This window comes from Loxodonta africana, chromosome 7 (genome assembly GCF_030014295.1).
Source record: "Loxodonta africana isolate mLoxAfr1 chromosome 7, mLoxAfr1.hap2, whole genome shotgun sequence".
Lineage (NCBI taxonomy): Eukaryota > Metazoa > Chordata > Mammalia > Proboscidea > Elephantidae > Loxodonta > Loxodonta africana.
In genome coordinates, this window is record NC_087348.1 from 81,509,382 (window position 1) to 81,532,316 (window position 22,935).

Consider the following 22,935-nt stretch of genomic DNA (forward strand, 5'->3'; position numbering starts at 1 on the left):
TGGAATATTCCAATGTCCTGGAATATTGGATATAATAATCCTTAGAAATGCAGATACACATGTAGATATGTCGACAGCAGCGGGTTATTCCAGGATACAATCCTAGGAGTGAAATAGACTTCTGGTTATGTTTCAGGAATCTTTGAGGTGGATATTGTTAGCCTTGCTTTATAGATGAACAACTGAGGCTTCAACATCAAAGTAAATATCACCAAGTCACACAACTGGTATAGAAGGAGCTGAAATTTAAATGAGATTCTATTGGGCAGAAACACCCATAGTCTCCCATTGCATATTGCTGCAACAACAACAAAAACTAGTGCAATAAACAAATCTCAGAGGATCCTTCACATGCAGTTATAACTTTCTATTACTGAATATGTGCTCTGTCCAGTCAGGACAGACAGTTAAATATACTGCATGCATTTTGCATCATATATGAATACCATTTCTAGCCCCAAATCTAGTTTTGTGGCATTTGACATTTATGCAATCTCTCTGGGTCTCAGTTTCTTCTTCTATTTGATGGCAGAAACAATAACAACTTTGTAAATGGGCTTTAAAAATTATCCTTACACTGCAAATCTTTTAAAATATTGAGATACACAATTATTGAATAGTTTATTTTTATATGCATTATTATTTGAATTTTTTGTACTATTATGAACGTAATTTTATTCAAAATTTAAGTTTTGATTCACAAGGAAGCTCTGAATCAAGCTTTCTATGTCTTAATTCCTTCTTCTCAGGGGAGAGGCTTCAGGAAAAATAAAGAGATCTTCTGTGTATTTAGTTATGCTGATTTCTAACAATTCATATGTGGCACCAGAATCTTTTATTCTTAATGGCATTCCTGGTCTGGAAAAAGTACACAAATGGATCTCCCTTCCTCTCTGTGCCATGTATATTATATCCCTTGTGGGTAACCTTGGCCTTGTGTACCTCATACGCTCTGAGGAATCCTTACATCATCCAATGTACTTTTTCCTGGCCATGCTCTCCATCATTGACTTCTTCACCTGCACCACCACTCTACCCAATGCACTCTGTATCTTCTGGTTCAATCTCAAGGAAATTAACTTCAGTGGCTGCTTAGTCCAGATGTTCTTTGTCCATGGGTTCACAGGTGTGGAGTCTGGTGTCCTCATGCTCATGGCTCTGGACCGGTATGTGGCCATTTGCTACCCATTGCGTTATGCTACTATATTCACTAACCCTGTCATTGCCAAATCTGGGCTTGCCACCTTCCTAAGGGGTGTGATGTTGATGATTCCTTTCCCATCCTTGGTCAAACGTTTGCCCTTCTGCCAAAGCGATATTATCTCCCATACATATTGTGACCACATGTCTGTGGTAAAGTTATCCTGTGCCAGCATCAAGGTCAATGTCATCTATGGTCTGATGGCTGCTCTTTTGGTTGGAGTATTTGACATCTGCTGTATCTCTGTGTCTTACACTATGATCCTCCGGGCTGTGGTCAGCCTCTCATCAGCAGATGCTCGTCAGAAGGCCTTCAGCACCTGCACTGCTCATATATCTGCCATCATTATCACCTATGTTCCAGCATTCTTCACTTTCTTTACTCATCGTTTTGGGGGACACACTGTTCCTCCTTCTCTCCACATCATTGTGGCTAATCTATATTTGCTTCTCCCCCCAACTCTGAACCCTATTGTTTATGGATTAAAGACAAAACAGATTCGAGACAGTGTCATACATCTCTTCCATGGAAAGAAATGTCCAAGCTGATCCAGGACAACTGAAATTAGATAGAGGAAATACAAACAAAAAACAGGAAAGAAGAAACTGGTTGCTCACTAATGTTCAGTATTAGTATTTCTCATTATCTAGCCCAGAGTATGTTTTCTGCAAAGATAGTGGAGAAATTTATAACTAATTCTGAGTTTTTACTTAGCTTGGTGCCTTCTGTTATTTTTTATCCATCACTTGTTTTAATCAAGTCTTTGATTTGGGCTAATTACTACTTTCCTCTTACATATCTGTCTAAGATATTTTTCTAATTATGTCAGAGCATCTGCAAGTTTCTTGTCTATAGTGGTAATCATCTAATACATAATAAATGACATTTTCTAGCCTGGGGTGTCCCTAAAGGTAAAATTTTGTTAATAGATTAGTTTCAGATTTTCCTTTGTGTATCCAGTGCCACCACATTTTCTAGCACTGACACACAGGGCTCGAATACTCCAGGAATCACAATACAGCTGCTATTTGATATACAGCGTGGGTTTCTCAACTGAATGTTAGCCAATTGGTGAAATAATTGATTGATTCATTACTTTTTCATTATTTTACTTTTCATAGCAGTGACATATTTCTACCAGACAAACTAAAGCTTAAAATAGAACTAATCTCTCCCTATTCCTTGAACCACATTCACTGTATTATCATAACACACATAATTATGTGTTTATTTATTTAGATGTTTGTGTAGCTAATACTAGAACGTGTTGTGTTTGAAAGCACTAGATATATATTTATCTTTGTATTTCTAAGTCCAACATATTGTGAGGCACAAGGCATGACTAAAAAAAACTAGTATATATTAAGTGGCTAAATGAATGAGTCTGTATTTGTCAGGAACTATGCTCTTGTTATTATTGTTAGTTCCCACTGAGTTGGCTCCAAGTCTTGGCAGCCTTATGTATAAAAGAACGAAGTGGTGCCCAGCCCTGTGCTGTCTCCATGACCTTTGATATATTTGGGCCCTTTGTTGAGGCTGTTGTGTCAGTTCATGTCATTGGGCTCTTTCCTTGTTTTCACTGATCCTCTACTTTACCAAACATGATGTCCTTCTCTAGCAATTGGTTTTTCCTGATGACATGTCCAAAAGTAAGTGAGCTCTATGTTTATACGTTCAAGGGAGCTAAAGGTAATAAATTGGAACTCTGTTCATGCCAGTGTGTATTATGCCATACCTGCTCCATAGTTTTGTTCAGAATTGCATAAGCCTGAGTTGAAGAGAGGCAGCAGGCTCAGTGAGGTGGTCATAGCAGACAGCCAGGCTAGCTGGGTGCAGAACTTCCTTAGCTTTGTGTACATGTATGTAAAAAGGCTGAGCTTGGAGAGAAGACTTATCTACAACTGAACACTCCTTGAGTAGGACTTTGGGGTTTAAAACATTGTACATCTGTCAGTCAGGATAATATTAATCTTTACTACACATATTTTGATTGGGTTATCATCTATCTCTTTTACAAAAATAAAATTTAAATATATGTATGTATGTATGTATACCAAAAAAAAAAAAAACAACCCAGCACCGTTGAGTCAATTCTGACTCATAGCAACACTATAGGACAGAGTTGAACTGCCTTATAGAGTTTCCAAGGAGTGCCTGGCGGATTCGAACTGCCGACCCTTTGGTTAGCAGCTATAGCACTTAACCACTACACCACCAGGGTTTTCATATGTATGTACATATGTGTGTAAATATATAAATCCGTATATTAGAATGTTATTGGGACTCTATGGTCTGTGCATTTATTGACGTAATTAGAAAAATACCTTAATGTAAAAAATTTAGGTAAAATAAGAAAATAAACCAGGAGCTAAGAAAAAGCTTTAGTATAGATTTGGAATAGAAGTTCAGCGAAACTAGAGCATGTGAAGCTCTAATAACCAGAAAAACAGTAGATTGTAAAAGCCATGGGAGGTAATTTATTGAATCAAACATCTGCAAAAAAAGAAAAAGCTAATATACTTGCTAGTACTTGACTACAAAATAATCCATTCTCCATACACTAGGGCACAGGGATATGATAAACCTGAACACTTTTGCCAGTCAGTTGTCCTAGACTTAGATCAATAAATTGAATCGAGGCCTTTAATTTGCCCACAGCACAGTATTCCTCTCTCTGAATTTATATGAGTAATATTTTTCATATACAAGGCCATAGCACGACTCCCTCCTGTATTTGATCTGATTGAGAGAATTGTTCACCCTTTTCCAGAGGTTATGATGCGTGAAGAGATTAGGCCTCTGAGTACTTTTTGTTCTTCCCTTGAATGCTTCTTTTAACTGAATCTTTAATCTTCTAACGGAATCTCTGTCTCTTTCTCTGTCTCATCTTCCTTCTTTTTTCTTTTTATCTTTTTGTATATTATACTTGCTTTTCTTTCAAAGTAGAGGAGCACTAATACATTATCTCTCTCAGTCTAAATTGTATTTGATTTTTCTCTTTTAATTTAAATTAATCTGTTCTAGAAGGCAGTCGTATGTCATGCCCATTTGGCCAATTATGTGTATGTAATTGAAGACAGTTTTAGAATTAATTGAATTACATTCTTTCCATTGTACCTTTTCAAAATTTCGATTGCAATTTGGAATCTTCAAATGAACCATGTTGGAGGCTTATATAAAAGCTTAGGGGCACCTTGGGTGTTTGAGACATTGTCTTCTCATTTGTAAGTATGGTGTGCTTCTCCACAAATGTGACTTTTTTTCACAGTTCATTACGAAGTCTTTTAGTAGTTTGTATTTAGGTACTCTATTTGTTAAATTTACTTTTGGTTATTTTATGATTTCTGCATATATTAATAATGATATGAATTTCGAAGGTATTTTAAAAAACTTCTTCTCAAAGATAAAAAGGAAAGTGACTCAATTTTCCTTTTTATTTTGCAACCAGCTATCTTATTGACCTCTCATATCAGTTCTAATGATTTCGTTGCTATTATTATCATTTTGTGGCTGTTGTTCAAGTCTCTTGGGTTATGGGATCAAGCAATAATATTATCCACAAGCAATTTAACTTTCATTCACTGAATTTGTCATATTGAATAGTCTGAAAATATTAAAAATATTACTGATAATAGCCATCTTTATCTTATTACTAACTTTAAGGAGAATGCATTTGATACTTGAATGTTGTATAGATAATGAGAGACCAGTGGACCATCTTAGATGGCCGCTTACAAGCTTTTCAGACCCCAGGCTCTACTCACTAAAGTGGAACGTAGACCATTTTCTTTATAAGCTGTGTTATGCCAACTGAGGTAGATGTCCCCTGAGACCACGGTCCCTGCAGTCCCCAACCCAGTAATTTAGTCCCTTACGGTATTTGGATGTGTCTGTGGAGCTTCCATGACCTTGCCTTAGACAAGTTGTGCTGGCTTTACCAGTACAAAATCTAAAGTTTTAACAGAGCCAAGAAGAAAGTATTTTCCTGCTCTGACAAGAATGAATAATGAAGTTAGGCTGAAATCTAAGACGGACACTTATTCTCCCTTAGTATCTCCTGAATAAAATTGTTGTTGTTGTTAGGTGTCATGGAGTCAGCCCTCAAGTCATGGGGAGCCTATGCGTAACTGAATCTGAATGTTGTGCTCCATAGGATTTTCATTAGCTGATTTTCAAAAGTAGATCATCAGGCCTTTCTTCCTAGTCTGTCTTAGTCTGGGAGCTCTGTGAAAACTGTTTAGCATCATAAGAACACTCAAGCCTACACTGAGGGACGGTGGCTACACACGAGTTGTGCTGCCGAAGAATCAAACCCTGGTCCCCTGCATGGAAGATGAGAATTCTACCACTGAGCCACCAATGCCCTGAATAAAACCACACAGAACTAAATCTGCACCCAACTTTCTTTCCTTCTATTACAATGAAAAAGCGATTCTTTTTTACTCATTAAGGCTCTCTACTCGTACACTGGACTACATCACTCCCACTTTTTGAGAGATCTCACCATATTCGTTAATCTCCCTACCTATTTTTCAACTTGTTCCTTCTAAATAACATCTAAATATGTTCAATTCTCTACTATTTGAAAAATACTCTTCTAACCTCACAACCATATTTAATTGCTGACCTGACTTACTATAGAAGATCAGCTTGATTTAGTTTTCAATTCATAGGTTTTGGTGTCTGAGGAAAAAAGGAGAGGAAGTCGCTTTGGTAGAGCATGTGACCATTGTTTAAAGAGTGATAACATGAAGAATTCATATGAATTCATTTATTTTCAAAATAGTTTTCAAGGAAACCCTTTTAAACAATACAGATCAATTTGTTGCAGTCTACTCCACCTAACCCAGAATAAAAGCCAAAGTCCTTGCAATAGCTCTTAAAACTCCTTTGCTATCAACTCATGGTGACAGAGTAGAACTGCCTCGTAGGGTTTCCAAGGGGTGGCTGGTAGATTCAAACTGCTGACCTTTTGGTTGGCAGCCAAGCCCTTAACCACTATACCACCAGGGCTGCAACAGCTTTCAAGGATCCATAAAATCCTGGTATCCTACTGCTATCTGACCTCATCTCCTATAATCTTTCCCCTTCTCATGCCCTGTAGGCATACTGGCCTTCTGATTGCTTCTCATTCTATCCAGGCACATTCTGCCCTTAGGATTTTTTTTTCCTTTTCCTGGAATATTCATTTGCCAGAGAGCCTAAGGACTTGTTCCCTCCTTTCCTTCAGGCTTAGCTCAAATATCACACCTATAAATGGTTTCCTGATTCTCGTATTTTAAATTATCCTTTGCACCTTTACCTCCTTCCCTCCTTTGTCCTTTACCATAGAACTTATTAGCATCTGACAGGTACTATATGTTTTCCTAATTTCTTTTGTGTACTTACCTTCCAAAAAGAGCTCATTCAGGTCAAGGATTTTTGCCTGTTTCTCATTTTCTTTTTTATGTGTTTGCTGCTATATATACTAAGCTGAAACAGCCCTTAACATATATATGTGTATATATACACACACATATGTAATATGTTAAATACATGAATAAATGCGTGAACCATTATAAAGTATCACAAAAATCGATTGCAATAGCGTTAATTCTGAGTAGGAAGGAGTAGAACTGCCCCATATGTTTCCAAGGCTGTAACCTTTACCGAAGCTGACTGTCACATCTATGTCCCTCAGAGCGAGCATCTGGTGGGTTCAAACTGCAGATCTTTCAGTTAGCAGCTGAGTTCTTAACCACTGTACCACCAGGGTCCCTTAAAAGTACCATAGCTAAACTTATTCTCAGCAAATTAATTACGCAGTTGAGGAAATGGCTAGGACACTTCAAATAGTTGTTTCAGTCTTGGTGGCAGAAAAAGAAAAAGAGAACTAAAGATGTCCAAGTTCTTGACTATCTCAAGCCAGTAATATTCACAGCAACTCCAGTGCAATCAACTTGCCGCCTTCACAGTGGTGTTACCTCTGAAATCTTAAACACTTAATACCGGTTTCTGAACAGAGCGTCTAAGAATGTGTCTGAAACTTAATAGGCATTCAATACATATCTATTGCATGAAAGATTGAATACATTCCTGTGGCTTATTTCTTGCAAGCAATAAACATGTTAAAGTTTCTTTCAGTTTTCCCTTGCTTACATACTCTCTCACATTCCCCCAGAATATTCCCTCAACACATCTGTGCCCATCATTTAAAAACAAACTTTTGCACAAGGAACAATATTTTCTACCTTCCCTTCCCTTGCCCACAATTATTGCTAAGTTCAATGGAATGAGAACTTGCTCTTAGTAATGTTGGCAGTAATACTATAAATCCAGGAGGTACTACTTAGCCTCATTTCATTTATTTACTCTACAGAGTTGGACACTATTGAGCACAGTCTACTTTTTGAAAAGTTATTCTTTTCTTATTTTTTCATATTTCCTACTGGTTTGTTTATCCTCTCTGAGGATAATTCCTTAATTTAATCCATGAGAATTTTCTGTCCCTGTTTCCGTATTTTCTTCTTCTTTTTTTTTTTTTTATGGAGATAGTAAGCCATGAATTTATCTTTTTCATAGACAGCTTATCAGTTCATGGCATCTACTTTCTCCCTATATTTGGAAATGAGGGCAGCATTTGCCTATCCACAGTCCTTTAGCTCTTCACATGTTCTTCAATATTTTTTTTCAGAATTTCTTTAGAGTAATTCAGTGTCACATCTGCAAAACATTTAAGTAGCTACATTTGATTTCACAGAGGTTATTAAGCCTGTGAGGTTAGTCACCGCAGGGCTTTGTCTAAGGACCTTTCTTCACAATATCCATTTCCAGGTCCGATGACCTTTTTGTTTACACCTACAACGAGCCACTTGTGGGATTTTGTCAGAGGTTGGGATTAACAGAGGAGCCTGAGATGGTGCAGGATCTGGATCAGGGTGTGTAATCTAAAATATGAAAAGGTGGAGGGGGAAAAAGCAAGCAGGAATTCCCCAAGGCTGCGCTTCTGAAGTATCAAGTAAATCTTGTGTTTACTCATGTTTGTGTTTGGGGGCAGGGGCATGAACAAAGCTGAGAGATTTACTCACCATCAGTGTCCCTACCTAAAGAATATAGGAAATTCCATAATTCACACAAATATCTACCTTGATTTGTAAAACAGAGGGTTGGAAAATAGCTAAAAATACAGATGCGGCAAAACATAATGGAGTACATCGGTGCTCAAGAATCCTCTGTGATTTTTTGAAGGACAAAATTGCCTGTATCTGTGACTCAGATTCCTGGTTTCTCCACCTCGAAATTTCAGGATCCTCTGTGCTTAGGTATTCTAATTCTAGAAGTCCAGAACACTTGCCAGTCATAAGCTCTTGCTGAACCATTTTGATTTTGTTTCAGGGAAAGACATATTCTTTTCTACCTGAACTTCAGGGCCTTGCTTTCTTATTTCCCTTCATTTGCAAATTTAGGCACATTTTACCTGTGATATGTACATTTATATGTACATTATTTTCGTGTACATTTCTTTTTAAAAGGATTTCCTCCTCCCTTTTGGAAAAATGTTATGTTTTATAAGTTTCTATATTTTAAATATAGTTAGTGTTGTCTAGCAAGAAGATAACTGTAGTGGTGATGTTGCAATCCCTGCATTCTCTAATGCAATCTTCATAGGCATTTTATAAATTATTCACATTTAAAAGAAACTATTTTTTGCCAAAGTCAAATAAATCATAAGAGATTTCTGCTTCTAGATACAAGAGAGTAACTGGGACTAAACTTGTACTATCAATGTAAACAACTAGAAAATTGGACAGAATATATGAAAGAAATTTATTAAGACGTTGGACAGCTTGCAGTGAAGGAATATAATCCCTAAAAGAAAGAAAGGAAAAAAAAAATGAAGTGAGATCTATTATTGCTATGGCTTTCTGCCTTGAAGGACTTTCTAGGCCACAGTACAGGGAAGGGAAGCCCAAACAGAGCATGACATTATCACTGAGTAGAGAAGAGAGACTTGGAATTCAGGAAGACTGAGGAGGCTGGAAGTTTGGGGTGAGAATACTGGAGAGGAGAGAGCTATGCAGAGAAAATTCCATAAATCTTCATAAGTGAATGTTTAAGTCTGTTGCTGAATACTAACCATAGGTGAAACTCTGTGAGTGAGGTTGGATAAAGAACGACTAGAAAGCTGTAGACTGAACAGTTGTCATAGCAAGTGGAACTGAGCTCTGACTCAGAATTAGGAGACCTTGTTGAAGGTGCAGAGCATTCTCTGCAGATCCCAGCAAGGACACATCCTAGCTGTAGGGCAAAATGAGCCCTCGCATAAGTGCTACTCTAGGCTTTCCCAATGAATAAGAAATACAAACTTCAGAATGATGAGCCTGATCCACAAAAAACTCAACCGCTGGCCAGAACACTCTTTAAGGAAAACATTGAGTGCATGGAAATTACAAGGTCTTGAATGCAATACAAATTTTTCCTTGATATATTTAGAGGTAAAAAACATGAACAATGACTTGTATAAATATCTACCTATAGAATCTTTTTTTTTTAGAATCAGATCCAGAATTATATGGTGATGAAATTAACATATAAGAACTTTAAAACAACTATTATAAGTATAGAGCCCTGGCGGTACAGTAGTTAACAGCTGGCTGTCAACAAATAGGTTTGCAGTTTGAATCCACCAGCCACTCCTTGAAAACCTTATGGGCAGTTCTCTTTCCTATAGGGTTGCTTGAGTTGGAATTGACTCGACGGCAATTTTTTTTTTTTAAATAAATACTCTTAATTATTCAAAGGGAAATATTAATATAATGAGATAAATAATTATTTGAAAAGCCAATCTTATTGGATGTGATTAATGGCAGATTAAGCTATCAAATGTGAAAAAATCAGTGAACTTGAGACAGCAATAGACAGTACCAGAAAAAAAATGATGGGGGAGGAGGGGAGAGGGCAGCCTCTCAGTGACCTAACTTTAACGAGGTTTAAAATTCTTCGGTTTGACCTTGATTGTCCACCACGTTTCCAGACAGCAATCTGATTTAAATAAAGTACATGAAAACATAAAATCTATATCCTCTTTGTGTATTATTTCCCTTGTTACTCAGTCCCTCAATTTGCTTTGAGAAAGGACACTATTGCTTAAAATACTGGTTTATGTAACCCACACAAACAAGTATTCTGTCAGCCACAAACTGGCAAACTGGATTATTGCCTGTAAATCCATCACAAAGAAATACCTTGCTTGGTAAATAGCACCAATTCACCTGCGAAGGGGGTCATTTTATAATCCAAAATCTTTTTAGAAAGTTTTGTCATTACTGAATTGAGTTGAATGTGTATGCGTATATATAAAAAGACAAACCAAATTAAAATGACATATACATACAATTCTTTTTCTTGGAATTGAAAGGCACAACATAAACTGAACATAGGTCATGGTATACTACTATAAGCCAGTGAAAAGCCACTCCATTGCTTCATATTATTTTTATCTTATTTTTTAACTTTAATTCCCTATTCTCAGTCATTTCTTTTTCTTCTAAAAGTATCTATTCTAATTGCTTTCATACATTGCCTTAAAATGTATTCCTCTTTCAAAATACAAAGTTTTGTATGTATGATTTTTATTGTTTGTTGCCTGTTTATTCTGATTTTGTTCTTTTTTTAAATAATTTTTATTGTGCTTTAAGTGAAAGCTTACAAATCAAGTCAGTCTCTCATACAAAAACCCATATACACCTTGCTACACACTCCCAATTACTCTCCCCTTAATGAAACAGCACGCTCTCTCCCTCCGCTCTCTCTTTTCGTGTCCATTTCGCCAGCTTCTAACCCCCTCTACCCTCTCATCTCCCCTCCAGGCAGGAGACGCCAACATAGTCTCGAGTGTCCACCTGATCCAAGAAGCTCACTCCTCAACAGCATCCCTCTCCAACCCATTGTCCAGTCCAATCCATGACTGAAGAGTTGGCTTTGGGAATGGATCCTGTGCTGGGGCAACAAAAGGTCTGGGGGCCATGATCACCAGGGTCCTTCTAGTCTCAGTCAGACCATTAAGTCTGGTCTTTTTACAAGAATTTGGGGTCTGCATCTCACTGCTCTCCTGCTCCCTCAGGGGTTCTCTGTTGTGTTCCCTGTCAGGGCAGTCATTGCTTGTAGCTGGGCACCATCTCGTTCTTCTGGTCTCAGGATGATGTAGTCGCTGGTTCATGTGGCCCATTCTGTCTCTTGGGCTTGTAATTGCCTTGTGTCCTTGGTGTTCTTCATTCTCCTTTGATCCAGGTGGGTTGAGACCAATTGATGCATCCTAGATGGCCGATTGCTAGCGTTTAAGACCCCAGACACCACTCTTCAAAGTGGGATGCAGAATGTTTTCTTAATAGATTTTATTATGCCAATTGACTTAGATGTTCCCTGAAACCATGGTCCCTAGACCCCTGCCCCTGCTAAACTGGCCTTCAAAGCATTCAGTTTATTCAGGAAACTTCTTTGCTTTTGGTTTAGACCCGTTGTGCTGACCTCTCCTGTACAGTGTGCTGTCTTTCCCTTTGATTTTGTTCTTATTCTTACTCTTCCACCCACGTTGATCTAGACATTATGTTGGATCATGAGTATTTTCAGGATTAAGAGAACAATAATAGCATGCCTCATACCATTAGGATTAGTAAATATTTAGAGAAAAGATGTCTAACTAATGGTAAATTAACTATCATTGATTTTTTTTTTTAATTGATTCAAAATATTGCCCCTCAGCTATTTTGAGTCAAAACAATGTAATGGGTATCTACCAACTGTGATGTGCACTATATGAAAAAATAAGAAGAAATATCCAATTGTATTTATTGTAGAAATGCTACTGGGAATGCCATAAATTATACCACTAGTATCTTGATTAAAAAAAAAAAAAAACCTGTTGCCGTGGAGTCAGTTCCAACTCATTAGGACATTATAAGACAGAGTAACACTGCCCCATAAGGTTTTATAAGGAGCAGCTGGTGGATCTGAACTACTGCCATTTTGGTTAGCAGCCAAGCTCTTAACAACTGCACCTCCAGAGCACCAACTGGATCTTGATTAAAACCAAAAAAATAAAAAATTAAAAAAACTTTGCTGAGAAGACAATTCCCACTCATAGTGACCCTATAACCTGTTAATCAAAACAAAATCCATGGCCTTCGAGTCAATTCAGACTCAGAGCAATACTATAGGACTGAGTAAAGCTGCCTCATAGGGTTTCCAAGGAGCAGCTGACTGCCAGCCTTTTGGTCAGCAGCTGAACCCTTAACGACTGCACCACCACAGCTCTGGATCTTGATTTGATACCATTTAAAATATACCACTCTGGGGCAGAGCCAAGATGGTGGAATAGACAGACGCTTCTGGTGAGCCCTCTTACAACAAAGACCTGAAAAAACAAGTGAAACAACTATATTTATGACAAGCTAGGAGCCCTGAACATCAAAGCAAGCTTAGAAAATGAACTGATGGGTAGGGAGAGGAAGAGATGTTTCAGAAACGGAGAGGAGTTACCAGACCTGAAACACGGGCAGCCCTCAGGCACCATTCCCTGGAGCAGCAGTGGCAGGCTGGTGCTAGTGTTCAGCCACAGTTTCCTCAGGGAGAAGCAGCCAGCCAAACAGCCTACTCATACCTCTGGAACCGGAGGAGAATGGCGCTGTCAGCAAGAATTAAGTATTTGTGTATATTTTACTGTGTCCCCTCCCCCAAGCAGGCTTTGGTGGCTGATTTCCCTGGGCCTGAGATAGGCCCTATTGAGTGCCTACAGGCATCCTCCCAGCCTTGGGGGAATAAATTTGCAACTAGGGGAAAAGATAATTTGCCAGCTCCACTAACCAGGGGAGCTCAGGACAGAAGCAACTCCTGTCCAGACATAAATGGTCCATGGTCTTTGAGAACCTTTTCCCTCTACATGGACCTGTGTGGGCCTATTTCAGGAGAATAGGTCCTTGTTGGCAGACTACAACTGTTTCAGCTGTGCAGTGGAGAGGTGGGTGTATGACATTTGGCATTGCTTTGCCTATTAAACAGGGTCCTCACCTACCCACCCCAGTGGTCTAAGGAATGGTGGCTCCACTCAGGTCACCCAGCCACCCATAACAGGGATCCAAGGATAACTGCTACTTCCCAGTCCTTACAACCAAAAACTTTGAGTGCCCATGGTCCATCTGCAGAACCCACCCACTTGTACACTCTAGGGAACATGGACATGCTTTCCTCAGAGTCATGTGGGGGATGACTCTCAGCCCCCTGCCCTGTTCAGAGTGTGACCCCTTGCTGCAATCAGATACCGGTACCTACACCAACCACCCCTGCCCCTCTAAGACTGTAGGACAGAGTCTGTACTGCACACTTGTTGTTCAGCTACCTGGACACCTGAACTGAATTCATACAAGAAAAGTGAATAGACTCCTAGACTGATGCACCTGATAACACCCCTAGCCATCTGGGGACAGGACATCAGATCTCCAAAGGTGAAAATAATCAAGCTAACTCCCTCAAGCAACCCATCTGGGCATATCAATAAAACAAAGCAAGAAGCTATGACACAACAAGCAAACATAAAATAAACTAATACAATAACTTGTAGATGGCTCGGAGACAACAATCAATACCTAGTCACATAAAGAAACCGAACACGATCGCCTCAACAAGCGCTCAAAACAAAGAATCAAGGGATCTTCTAGATGAAAGTTCATTCCTGGAATTACCAGATGCAGAATACAAAAGTTTAATATACAGAACCCTTCAAGACATCAGGAAGGAAATGAGGCAACACGCAGAACAAGCCAAGGAACACACAGATAAAGAATCTTATATTCAGCAAAGCTGTCTCTCAAATATGAAGGTGAGATTAGGACATTTCTAGATAAACAGAAGGTTAGGAAATTTGTACAAACCAAAAAAAAAAAAAAAAACTACAGGAAATACTAAAGGGAGTTATTTGGTTAGAAAATCAATAATGTCAGGCATCAACCCAAGACTAGAACACTGGGCAGAGCAATCAGATGTCAACCCAGAAAGGGAAATCACAAAAGTAACTGAAGATAAAAAAACACTCAAAACAGGGAAAAAGTAAGGTTATCATGTAAAAGAAGACAACATGAAAACAATAAAGAGGGACTAAGAAATGTAGTCATAGATCTTTCATACGGAGAGGAAGACAAGGTGATACAAAGAAATAAAATTTACGTTTAAATTTACTAAAATAGGGGTAAATAATCAGGTGACCAAAAAGGGGACTAAATATCCTACACATCAAAATAAAATAAAAGAAAAAGATAGAGACTCAGCAGAAACAAAACCCTCTCCATAATTACGTTGAATGTAAATGGACTAAATGCACCAATAAAGAGACAGAGAGTGACAGAATGGATTAAAAAGCAAGATCCATCTATATGCTGCCTATAAGAGTCACACCTTAGACTTAGAGACACAAACAGTCCAAAACACAAAGGATGGGGGAAAAAAAAAAAGTATAAAGCAAACAACAACCAAAAATGGGCAGGAGTGGCAATATTAATTTCTGACAAAATAGACTTTAAAGTTAAATCCAACATAAAGGATAAGGAAGGACACTATATAGTGATTAAAGGGACAATACACCAAGAAGATATAACCATATTAAATATTTATGCACCCAATGACAAGGCTGCAAGATACATAAAACAAACTCTATCAGCATTGAAAAGTGAGATAGACAGTTCCACAATAATAATAGGAGACTTCAACACACAACTTTCGGTGAAGGACAGGACATCCAGAAAGAAGCTCAATAAAAGACACAGAAGATCTAAATGCCAAAATCAACCAACTTGATCTCATAGACATATACAGAACAATCCACCCAACAGCAACCAAGTATACTTTCTTTTCTAGTGCACATGGAACATTCTCTAGAATAGACCACATATTAGGTCATAAAGCAAGCCTTAGCAGAATCCAAAATATTGAAATATTCCAAAGCATCTTCTCTGACCATAAGGCCATAAAAGTGGAAATCCGTAACAGGAAAAGCAGGGAAAAGAAATCAAACACTTGGAAACTGAACAATACCCTGCTTGAAAAAGACTGGATTATAGAAGACATTACGGATGGAAAAAAGAAATTCATAGAATCCAATGAGAATGAAAACACTCCCTATCAGTACCTTTGGGACACAGTGAAAGCAGTGCTCAGAAGTTAATTTATATCAATAAATGCACACATACAAAAAGAACAAAGGGCCAGAATCAAAGAATTATCCCTACAACTTGAACAAATAGAAAGAGAGCAACAAAAGAAACCCACAGGCACCGGAAGAAAACAAATAATAAAAATGAGAGCAGAACTAAATGAAATGGAAAACTGAAAAACAGTTGAAAGAATTAAGAAGACCAAAAGCTTTTTCTTTGAAAAAATCAACAAAATTGATAAACCATTGGCCAAACTGACAAAAGAAAAGCAGGAGAGGAAGCAAATAACCCAAATAAGAAATGAGGTGGGTGACATTACAACAGGCCCAACTGAAATTAAAAGAATCATATCAGATTACTATCAAAAATTCTACTGTAACAAATTTGAGAACCTAGAAAAAATGGATGCATTCCTAGAAACACACTACCTACCTAAACTAATGCAAACAGAGGTAGAACAACTAAATAGACCCATAAGAAGAGAAGAGGGTAAAAAGGAAATCAAAAAACTCCCAACAAAAAAAGCCCTGACCCGGCCAGCTTCACTGCAGAGTTCTACCATCATTCAGAGAAGAGTTACCACCACTACTACTAAAGGTACTTCAGAGCATAGAAAAGGACAGAATACTGACAAACTCATTCTACGAAGCCAGCATAGCCCTGATGCCAAAACCTAGTAAAGACACTAGAAAAAAAGAAAATTACAGACCTATATCCATCATAAACTCAGATGCAAAAATCCTCAACAAAATTCTAGCCAATAGAGTTCAACAACATATCCAAAAAATAAATCACCATGACCAAGTGGGATTCATACCAGGTTTGCAGGGATGGCTCAACATTAGAAAAACAATTAATGTAATCCATCATATATATAAAAAAAAAAAAACTAAAAATTTAGTTTTTTTTATCATATAAATAAAAGAGAAGAATCCCATGATTTTATTCAATTGATGCGGAAAAGGCATTGGACAAATTTCAACACCAATTCATGATAAAAAACACTCAGCAAAATAGGAATAGAAGGAAAATTCCTCAACATAATAAAGGGCGTTTATACAAAGCCAATAGCCAACATCATCCTAAATGGAGAGAGCCTGAAAGCATTCCCCTTGAGATCAGGAACCAAACAAGGATGCCCTTTATCACCGCCCTTATTCAACATTGTGTTGGAGGTCCTAGCCAGGGAAGTTACGGTAGATAAAGAAATGAAGAGCACCCAGATTGGCAAGGAAGAAATAAAAGCATCTCTATTTGCAGATGACATGAACTTATACACAGAGAACCCTATGGAATCACCAAGAAAAATACTGAAACTAATAGAAGAGTTCAGCAGAGTATTGGGCTACAAGATAAACATACAAAAATCAGTTGGATTGCTCTACACCAACAAAAAGAACATCGAAGAGGAAATCACCAAATCAATACCATTTACAGTAGCCTCCAAGAAGAGAAAATACTTAGGAATAAATCTTACTAGAGATGTAAAAGACTTATATAAAGAAAACTACAGAACACTTCTGCAAGGAAACCAGAGACCTACATAAGTGAAAAAATATACCATGCTCATGGATAGGAAGATTTCACAATATAAAAAAGCCTATTCCACCAAAAGAGATCTATGTGTTTAATAGAATTCCAATCCAAATTCCAACAACATTTTTTTAATGAGATGGAGAAACAAATCAACAACTTCACATGGAAGGGAAAGAGGCCCCGGAGAGCTAAAGTATTCCTGAAAAACAAGAACAAAGTGGGAGGCCTCACTCTAACTGATTTGAGAACCTATTATACCTCCACAGAAGTCAAAACAGCGTGGTATTGGCACAACAACAGATACACAGACCAATGGAACAGAATTGAGAATCCAGACATAAATCCACCCACATATGAGCAGTTCGTATTTGACAAAGGCCCCAAAGCAGTTAAACATGGAAAAGACAGTCTTTTTAACTAATGGTGCTGGCATAATGGGATATCTACCTGGAAAAATATGAAACAAGACCCATACCTCACTCCATGCACAAAAACAAGCTCAAAGTGGATCAAAGACCTAAATATAAAATCTAAAACAATAAAGATCGTGGAAGAAAAAATAGGGGCAATGTTAAGAGCCCTAAGACATGGCATAAACTGTATACAAAACATTACTAACAATGCAGAAGAAAAACTAGAAACTGGGAGCTCCTAAAAATCAAACACCTATGCTCATCTAAAGACTTCACCAAAAGAGTAAAAAGATTACCTACAGACTGGGAAAAAGTTTTTGCTATGATATTTCCAATCAGTGCCTGACCTCTAAAATCTAAACGATACTGCAAAAACTCAACTACAAAGAGACAAACCAATTAAAAAATGGGCAAAGGATATGAACAAACACTTCACTAAAGAAGACATTCGAGTAGCTAACAGATGCATGAGGAAATGCTCATGATCATTAGCAATTAGAGAAATGCAAATCAAAACTACAATGAGATTCCTCTCACTCCAACAAGGCAGGCATTAAACCAAAAAACACAAAATAATAAATGTTGGAGAGGCTATGGAGAGATTGAAACACTTCTACACTACTGGTGGGAATGTAAAATAATACAACCACTTTGGAAATCCATTTGGCACTTCCTTAAAAAGCTAGAAGTAGAACTAGCATACCATCCAGCAATCTCACTCCTTGTAATATATCCTAGAGAAATAAGAGCCTTTACACGAATAGATATATGCATACCCATGTTCATTGAAGCACTATTTACAGTAGCAAAAAGATGGAAGCAACCAAGGTGCCCATCAAAGGATGAATGGGTAAATAAATTATGGTATATTCACACAATGGAATACTTCCCATCGATAAAGAACAGTGATGAATCTGTGAAATGTTTCATAACATGGAAGAATCTGGAAGGCATTATGCTGAGTGAAATTAGTCCGTTGCAAAAGGACAAATATTGTATAAGACCACTATTATAAGAACTCGAGAAATAGTTTAAAAGAGAAGAGAATATTCTGTGACGATTACAAGAAGGGGGAGGGAGGGAGGGTGGAAGAGGGATATTCGCTAATAAAATAATAGAAAACTATTTTAGGGGACGGGAAAGGCAGCACACAAAACAGGTGAGGTCAGCACAACTGGACTAAACCAAAAGCAAAGAAGTTTCCTGAATAAACTGAATGCTTTGAAGGCCAGTGTAGCAAGTTTGGGGACCATGGTTTCAGGGGACATCTAAGTTGATTGGCACAATAAAATCTATTAAGAGAACGTTCTGCATCCCACTTTCAAGAGTGGTGTTTGGGGTCTTAAACCCTAGCAATTGGCCATCTAGGATGCATCAATTGGTCTCAACCCACCTGGACCAAAGGAGAATGAAGAACACCAAGGACACAAGGTAATTACGAGCCCAAGAGACAGAAAAGGCTACATAAACCAGAGACTGCATCAACCTGAGACCAGAAGAACTAGATGGTGCCTGGCTACATCCAATGACTGCCCTGACAGTGAACACAGCAGGGAACCCCTGAGGGAGCAGGAGAGCAGTGGGATGCAGACCCCAAATTCTTGTAAAAAGACTAGACTTAATGGTCTGACTGAGACTAGAAGGACCCTGGTGGCCATGGCCCCCAGACCTTCTGTTGGCCCAGGACAGGATCCATTCCCAAAGCCAACTCTTCAGACATGGATTGGAATGGACAATGGGTTGGAGAGGGATACTGTTGAGGACTGAGCTTCTTGGATCAGGTGGACACTTGAGACTATGTTGGCATCTCCTGCCTGGAGGGGAGATGAGAGGGTGGAGGGGGTTAGAAGCTGGCAAAATGGGCATGAAAAGAGAGAGTGGAGAGAGGGAGTGGGCTGTCTTATTAGGGGGAGAGCAATTGGGAGTATGTAGGAAGGTGTACATGAGTTTTTGCGTGAGAGACTGACTTGATTTGTAAACTTTAACTTAAAGGGCAATAATAATTAAAATAAATAAATAAAATAATACCACTGACATCTCAGAATTAGAAATGTTGGGGCTCCCCAGAACAACTGGTTTTAATTTGGCTTTTTCAAATTTTTAATTTACCAGAATTCTTGGTTTTTAAACCCAACATGTGTAAAGGCATAATAATGGTGTAGCTAGACTCTGTTTTCCTGTTCCTATAAAAAAAAAAAAAAAAAATTTTATATCCCTTCGGTCCTATTTCCATTAATTTCAATTTTGTTTTTTTTTATCACATGCAGTTTGTAATCCATGGCAATTCACAGTTAAATAAATTGCATTGTATATAAATAAGTAATACATTTTAAATAAAATGCAAGATGATTTGATTTAGCCCATGACTAAAGGAGACCCCAAAATAAGCTTGAGTTAATTAGAGGGATGGCTTTGAGTAAATGAAGCATCCGTGACATAATGGATGATCTGAGATAGAAGAATAAATGAAAAATGAAAAAAATTATCTTGAACAAGACCGTGGTCTTTTGGTTATAATCATCTGTGAAGTATTTTAAGGATAATGACACCATGGCGCTGGCAGTATGAAATCCAGTTCTGAGGTTTTTTCATTTTTAATGTTCCCCATGTATTTTATAAACAGTGAAATTATGAGAATGTTTCCCCACCACAATATATATAAATTATATCAACTGTTGTTTGTTTTATTTATTTATTTTTTTGCTGGCTTCCTTAGTAACATTCCTCGTCTCTCTGGCACTGCCCTTTCATCTCTCACCAATCTATCAACATGAAACCTTGGGGGCCATTTTGCAGTACAATAAGCCACAATATATTTATTAAATTTAGAAGCCCTGACTGTTCAAAATATGAGAGTGCTTAAACCATATAAATTTTTAAAGTTCTACCAAAGTATAAAAAAACACATTTTTTTTTTCTTCTAGATGTTCAGGTTGTAATAGTTTTTATAAGTTCAATGAAAGGATACTATGCTCATGATTTTAGAAATTCTTGATTTGTGGGTACTGTAAGGACTATTTAGTCACTCTGTTCAGTGATCCATCAAGCATATGACTCTTGGACCATAGTCAATTATTCCAGAATGGATTACCCAAACCAAACTGGGACAATGAGAATGCTTCCCTGGATAACTGACATAGGGATAGTATATTCCAACTGATTCCGATATTTATTGAACTAACGAATATGATCCGTTTTGGCAATAAGTATTTTTTTTTTTTCCTTGTGAACTCAGAAATGAAGAAAGATATTCTGCAGCAAGAATGAAGAATGCATAGGAAGCAATATGAGAGAGGCCTGAGGAACTTCAGGCCACATATTCCAAGACAATCAAGATCATTATCTTACTCTATTTTATTAAGATTTTTGCTTGACTTACAAAGATTTCAAATATTAGTGATCTCTTCCCCCTTTTCTAAATTTCAGTAGTTGCCACTGATTCCTTATACTAATGAAAATCTGGAATATTGCCCATTTTTCTTATCTCTTCTGCCATTTGGAAATCTTCAGAGAATATATTGGCAAGTGTAGGGAGAAATTAACAACCATGAGCACCATCATCAAATTAGCTTTTCTTGATGCCCAGTCTAAGTACCTTGCCCAAGCCCTGCCTGAGCTCCTTGTTCTTGAGTGCATAGACCACGGGGTTGAGGGCGGGAGGAATGACATTGTGTAACACATTGAGTAGAACTGGGAAGAGGGGAACTGTCATTGCTGCACTGTGAGTGATGGAAATGACAACAACAGTCGTGTAAAAGAAAAGAATTAGAATGAGATGGGAAGTGCAGGTGCTCAGGGCTTTAGAGGTAGCTTCTGCTGAATTCAACCTTAGCACAGACTGCAGTATCAAAGCATATGATAAAATAATCACACCCAGGTCACTTCCCATGAGTGTCCAAGCCAGAAGTAGCTGGTACATGCTGTTGATTGTCCTGTCATCACAGGAGAGGCTAGTCACTCCAAGGTTAGAGCACAGACAATGCTCAATTTGATTCTGGGAGCAGTAGTATCTCTGAGCAGCCAACACTGGCACTGGAATGGTTAACAGGCTATTTCTCAGTACCATTAATACAGTTGCTTTGACCACAAAAGATTCAGTAATTATTGATGGATATCGTAAAGGTTGGCAAATGGCTACATATCTATCAATAGCCATACACAGGAAGATGCCTGACTCCATGGCCACAAAACAATGTATGACATACATCTGAGAAAAGCACTCAGGGAGACTGATGGCCTTAGAATTGAACCACAAGATGGCCAAAACCCTGGGCATGATAGTGGTAGCCAAGCCCATGTCCACCACAGCCAAGACACAAAGAAAATGGTACATAGGCTGGTGCAGTGTAGCCTCTTGGTTGATGGTGATCAGAATAAGGATATTGGCACCAAGAGCTAAGAGGTAGAACAGAGCCAAGGGCAGGGAGAGCCAGTGCTGCCACTCATGAATACCTGGGAATCCCATCAGGATGAACTCAGAGAGCTGGAACTTAGAGCTGTTAGAATTTTTGAGAGACTGGAACATCCTTCCCTAAAACAAAAATTATTCAAGTTGTTATTCTTGATTAACTCTATCATAGTCCTTTTTTTTTAAAGCTGTTATTCCCAATCATGATATTAAAAGAGAGATCACCATCTTCTTCATTATTCTCATCATCCCACTAAACATTTGTTGGGCATTTTTTACGAAAGAAGAACTGTGATAATACATTCTAGGAGCTAATTCAGTTAATCGTCATAAAAACTCTGTAAGACAGGTCATATTATTTCTACCTTCTTATAACAGAAAATAGAACTTCGGAGAAAACCAAGTCCTTGCTCATGATCTTCCATGTAGTAAGTCCCAGAAACAGGACAAGATGAAAGTGAGCTGATACCACAGCTTGGACCCCTCCGTTTGGGTTTGTTAATGGGTTGGTTTAATTTTAGAGTGAATACATGGACTCACAGTAGAAGTACACATGCATGGGCACTTTCAGTCAACACATAAGAATAGAGAATAGCATAAAAATCTTTTTGTTATTTCAGTACTTGAGAGTTTGTGAAATATTAATGAGTATTATTTGATTTTCAGTTAAAATATATGAAGTAGCTTAGTATACCAATATTGTAGCGTGAAAACTGATATACAGAAATGCTAAAGACATGTCTAAAGTCAAGCAAATATAAAAGATATATAGACTGGAAATCCCAGTATTTAACATTCCTCTAAAAAAAAAACAAGCCAAACGCATTCCTGTTGAGTAGATTCTGACTCATAGTCTCCCTATAGGACAGTGTAGAACTGCCCTGTAACATAAAAAAACATAGCTGATATAAATGAAACAAAATAAATGCATAACATTTAGGAAAAAAAACAAACAATTCTATGAAATAGTAAATGACCCCATATTAAAGTAATAATGGAAATCATAAAAAGTAAAGAACAATGAGAATTTTAAAACTTTAGGAATATGGTTAAAATTTTATTTGACTAGTCTAAAACTTCAAATGTACATAGTACAAACAAAAAATTGTTTAGAAATTAGTGGACTAACCGGTTAACACAAGGAATTGTAATAACTAATTACAGAGTAAACATAAAGAAACCAAAAAAAAGAAATTA

General features: G+C 37.7%; 2 protein-coding genes across 2 annotated transcripts; one reads left to right on the forward strand and one right to left on the reverse strand.

Moving 5' to 3' along the window:
• The first annotated feature begins 630 nt into the window (after positions 1-630).
• Positions 631-1,774, forward strand: LOC100660167 (olfactory receptor 52N5-like). The gene has a single exon (XM_064289245.1). The coding sequence runs from the start codon at positions 796-798 to the stop codon at positions 1,747-1,749; it is 954 nt and encodes a 317-aa protein (XP_064145315.1). The 5' UTR covers positions 631-795; the 3' UTR covers positions 1,750-1,774.
• Positions 1,775-20,231: 18,457 nt separating this feature from the next.
• On the reverse strand, positions 20,232-22,011 carry LOC100659885 (putative olfactory receptor 56B2). Its single transcript, XM_003423151.3, has one exon. It carries the CDS (start codon positions 21,853-21,855, stop codon positions 20,896-20,898), a length of 960 nt encoding a protein of 319 aa, XP_003423199.1. The 5' UTR covers positions 21,856-22,011; the 3' UTR covers positions 20,232-20,895.
• Between the last annotated feature and the right edge of the window lie 924 nt (positions 22,012-22,935).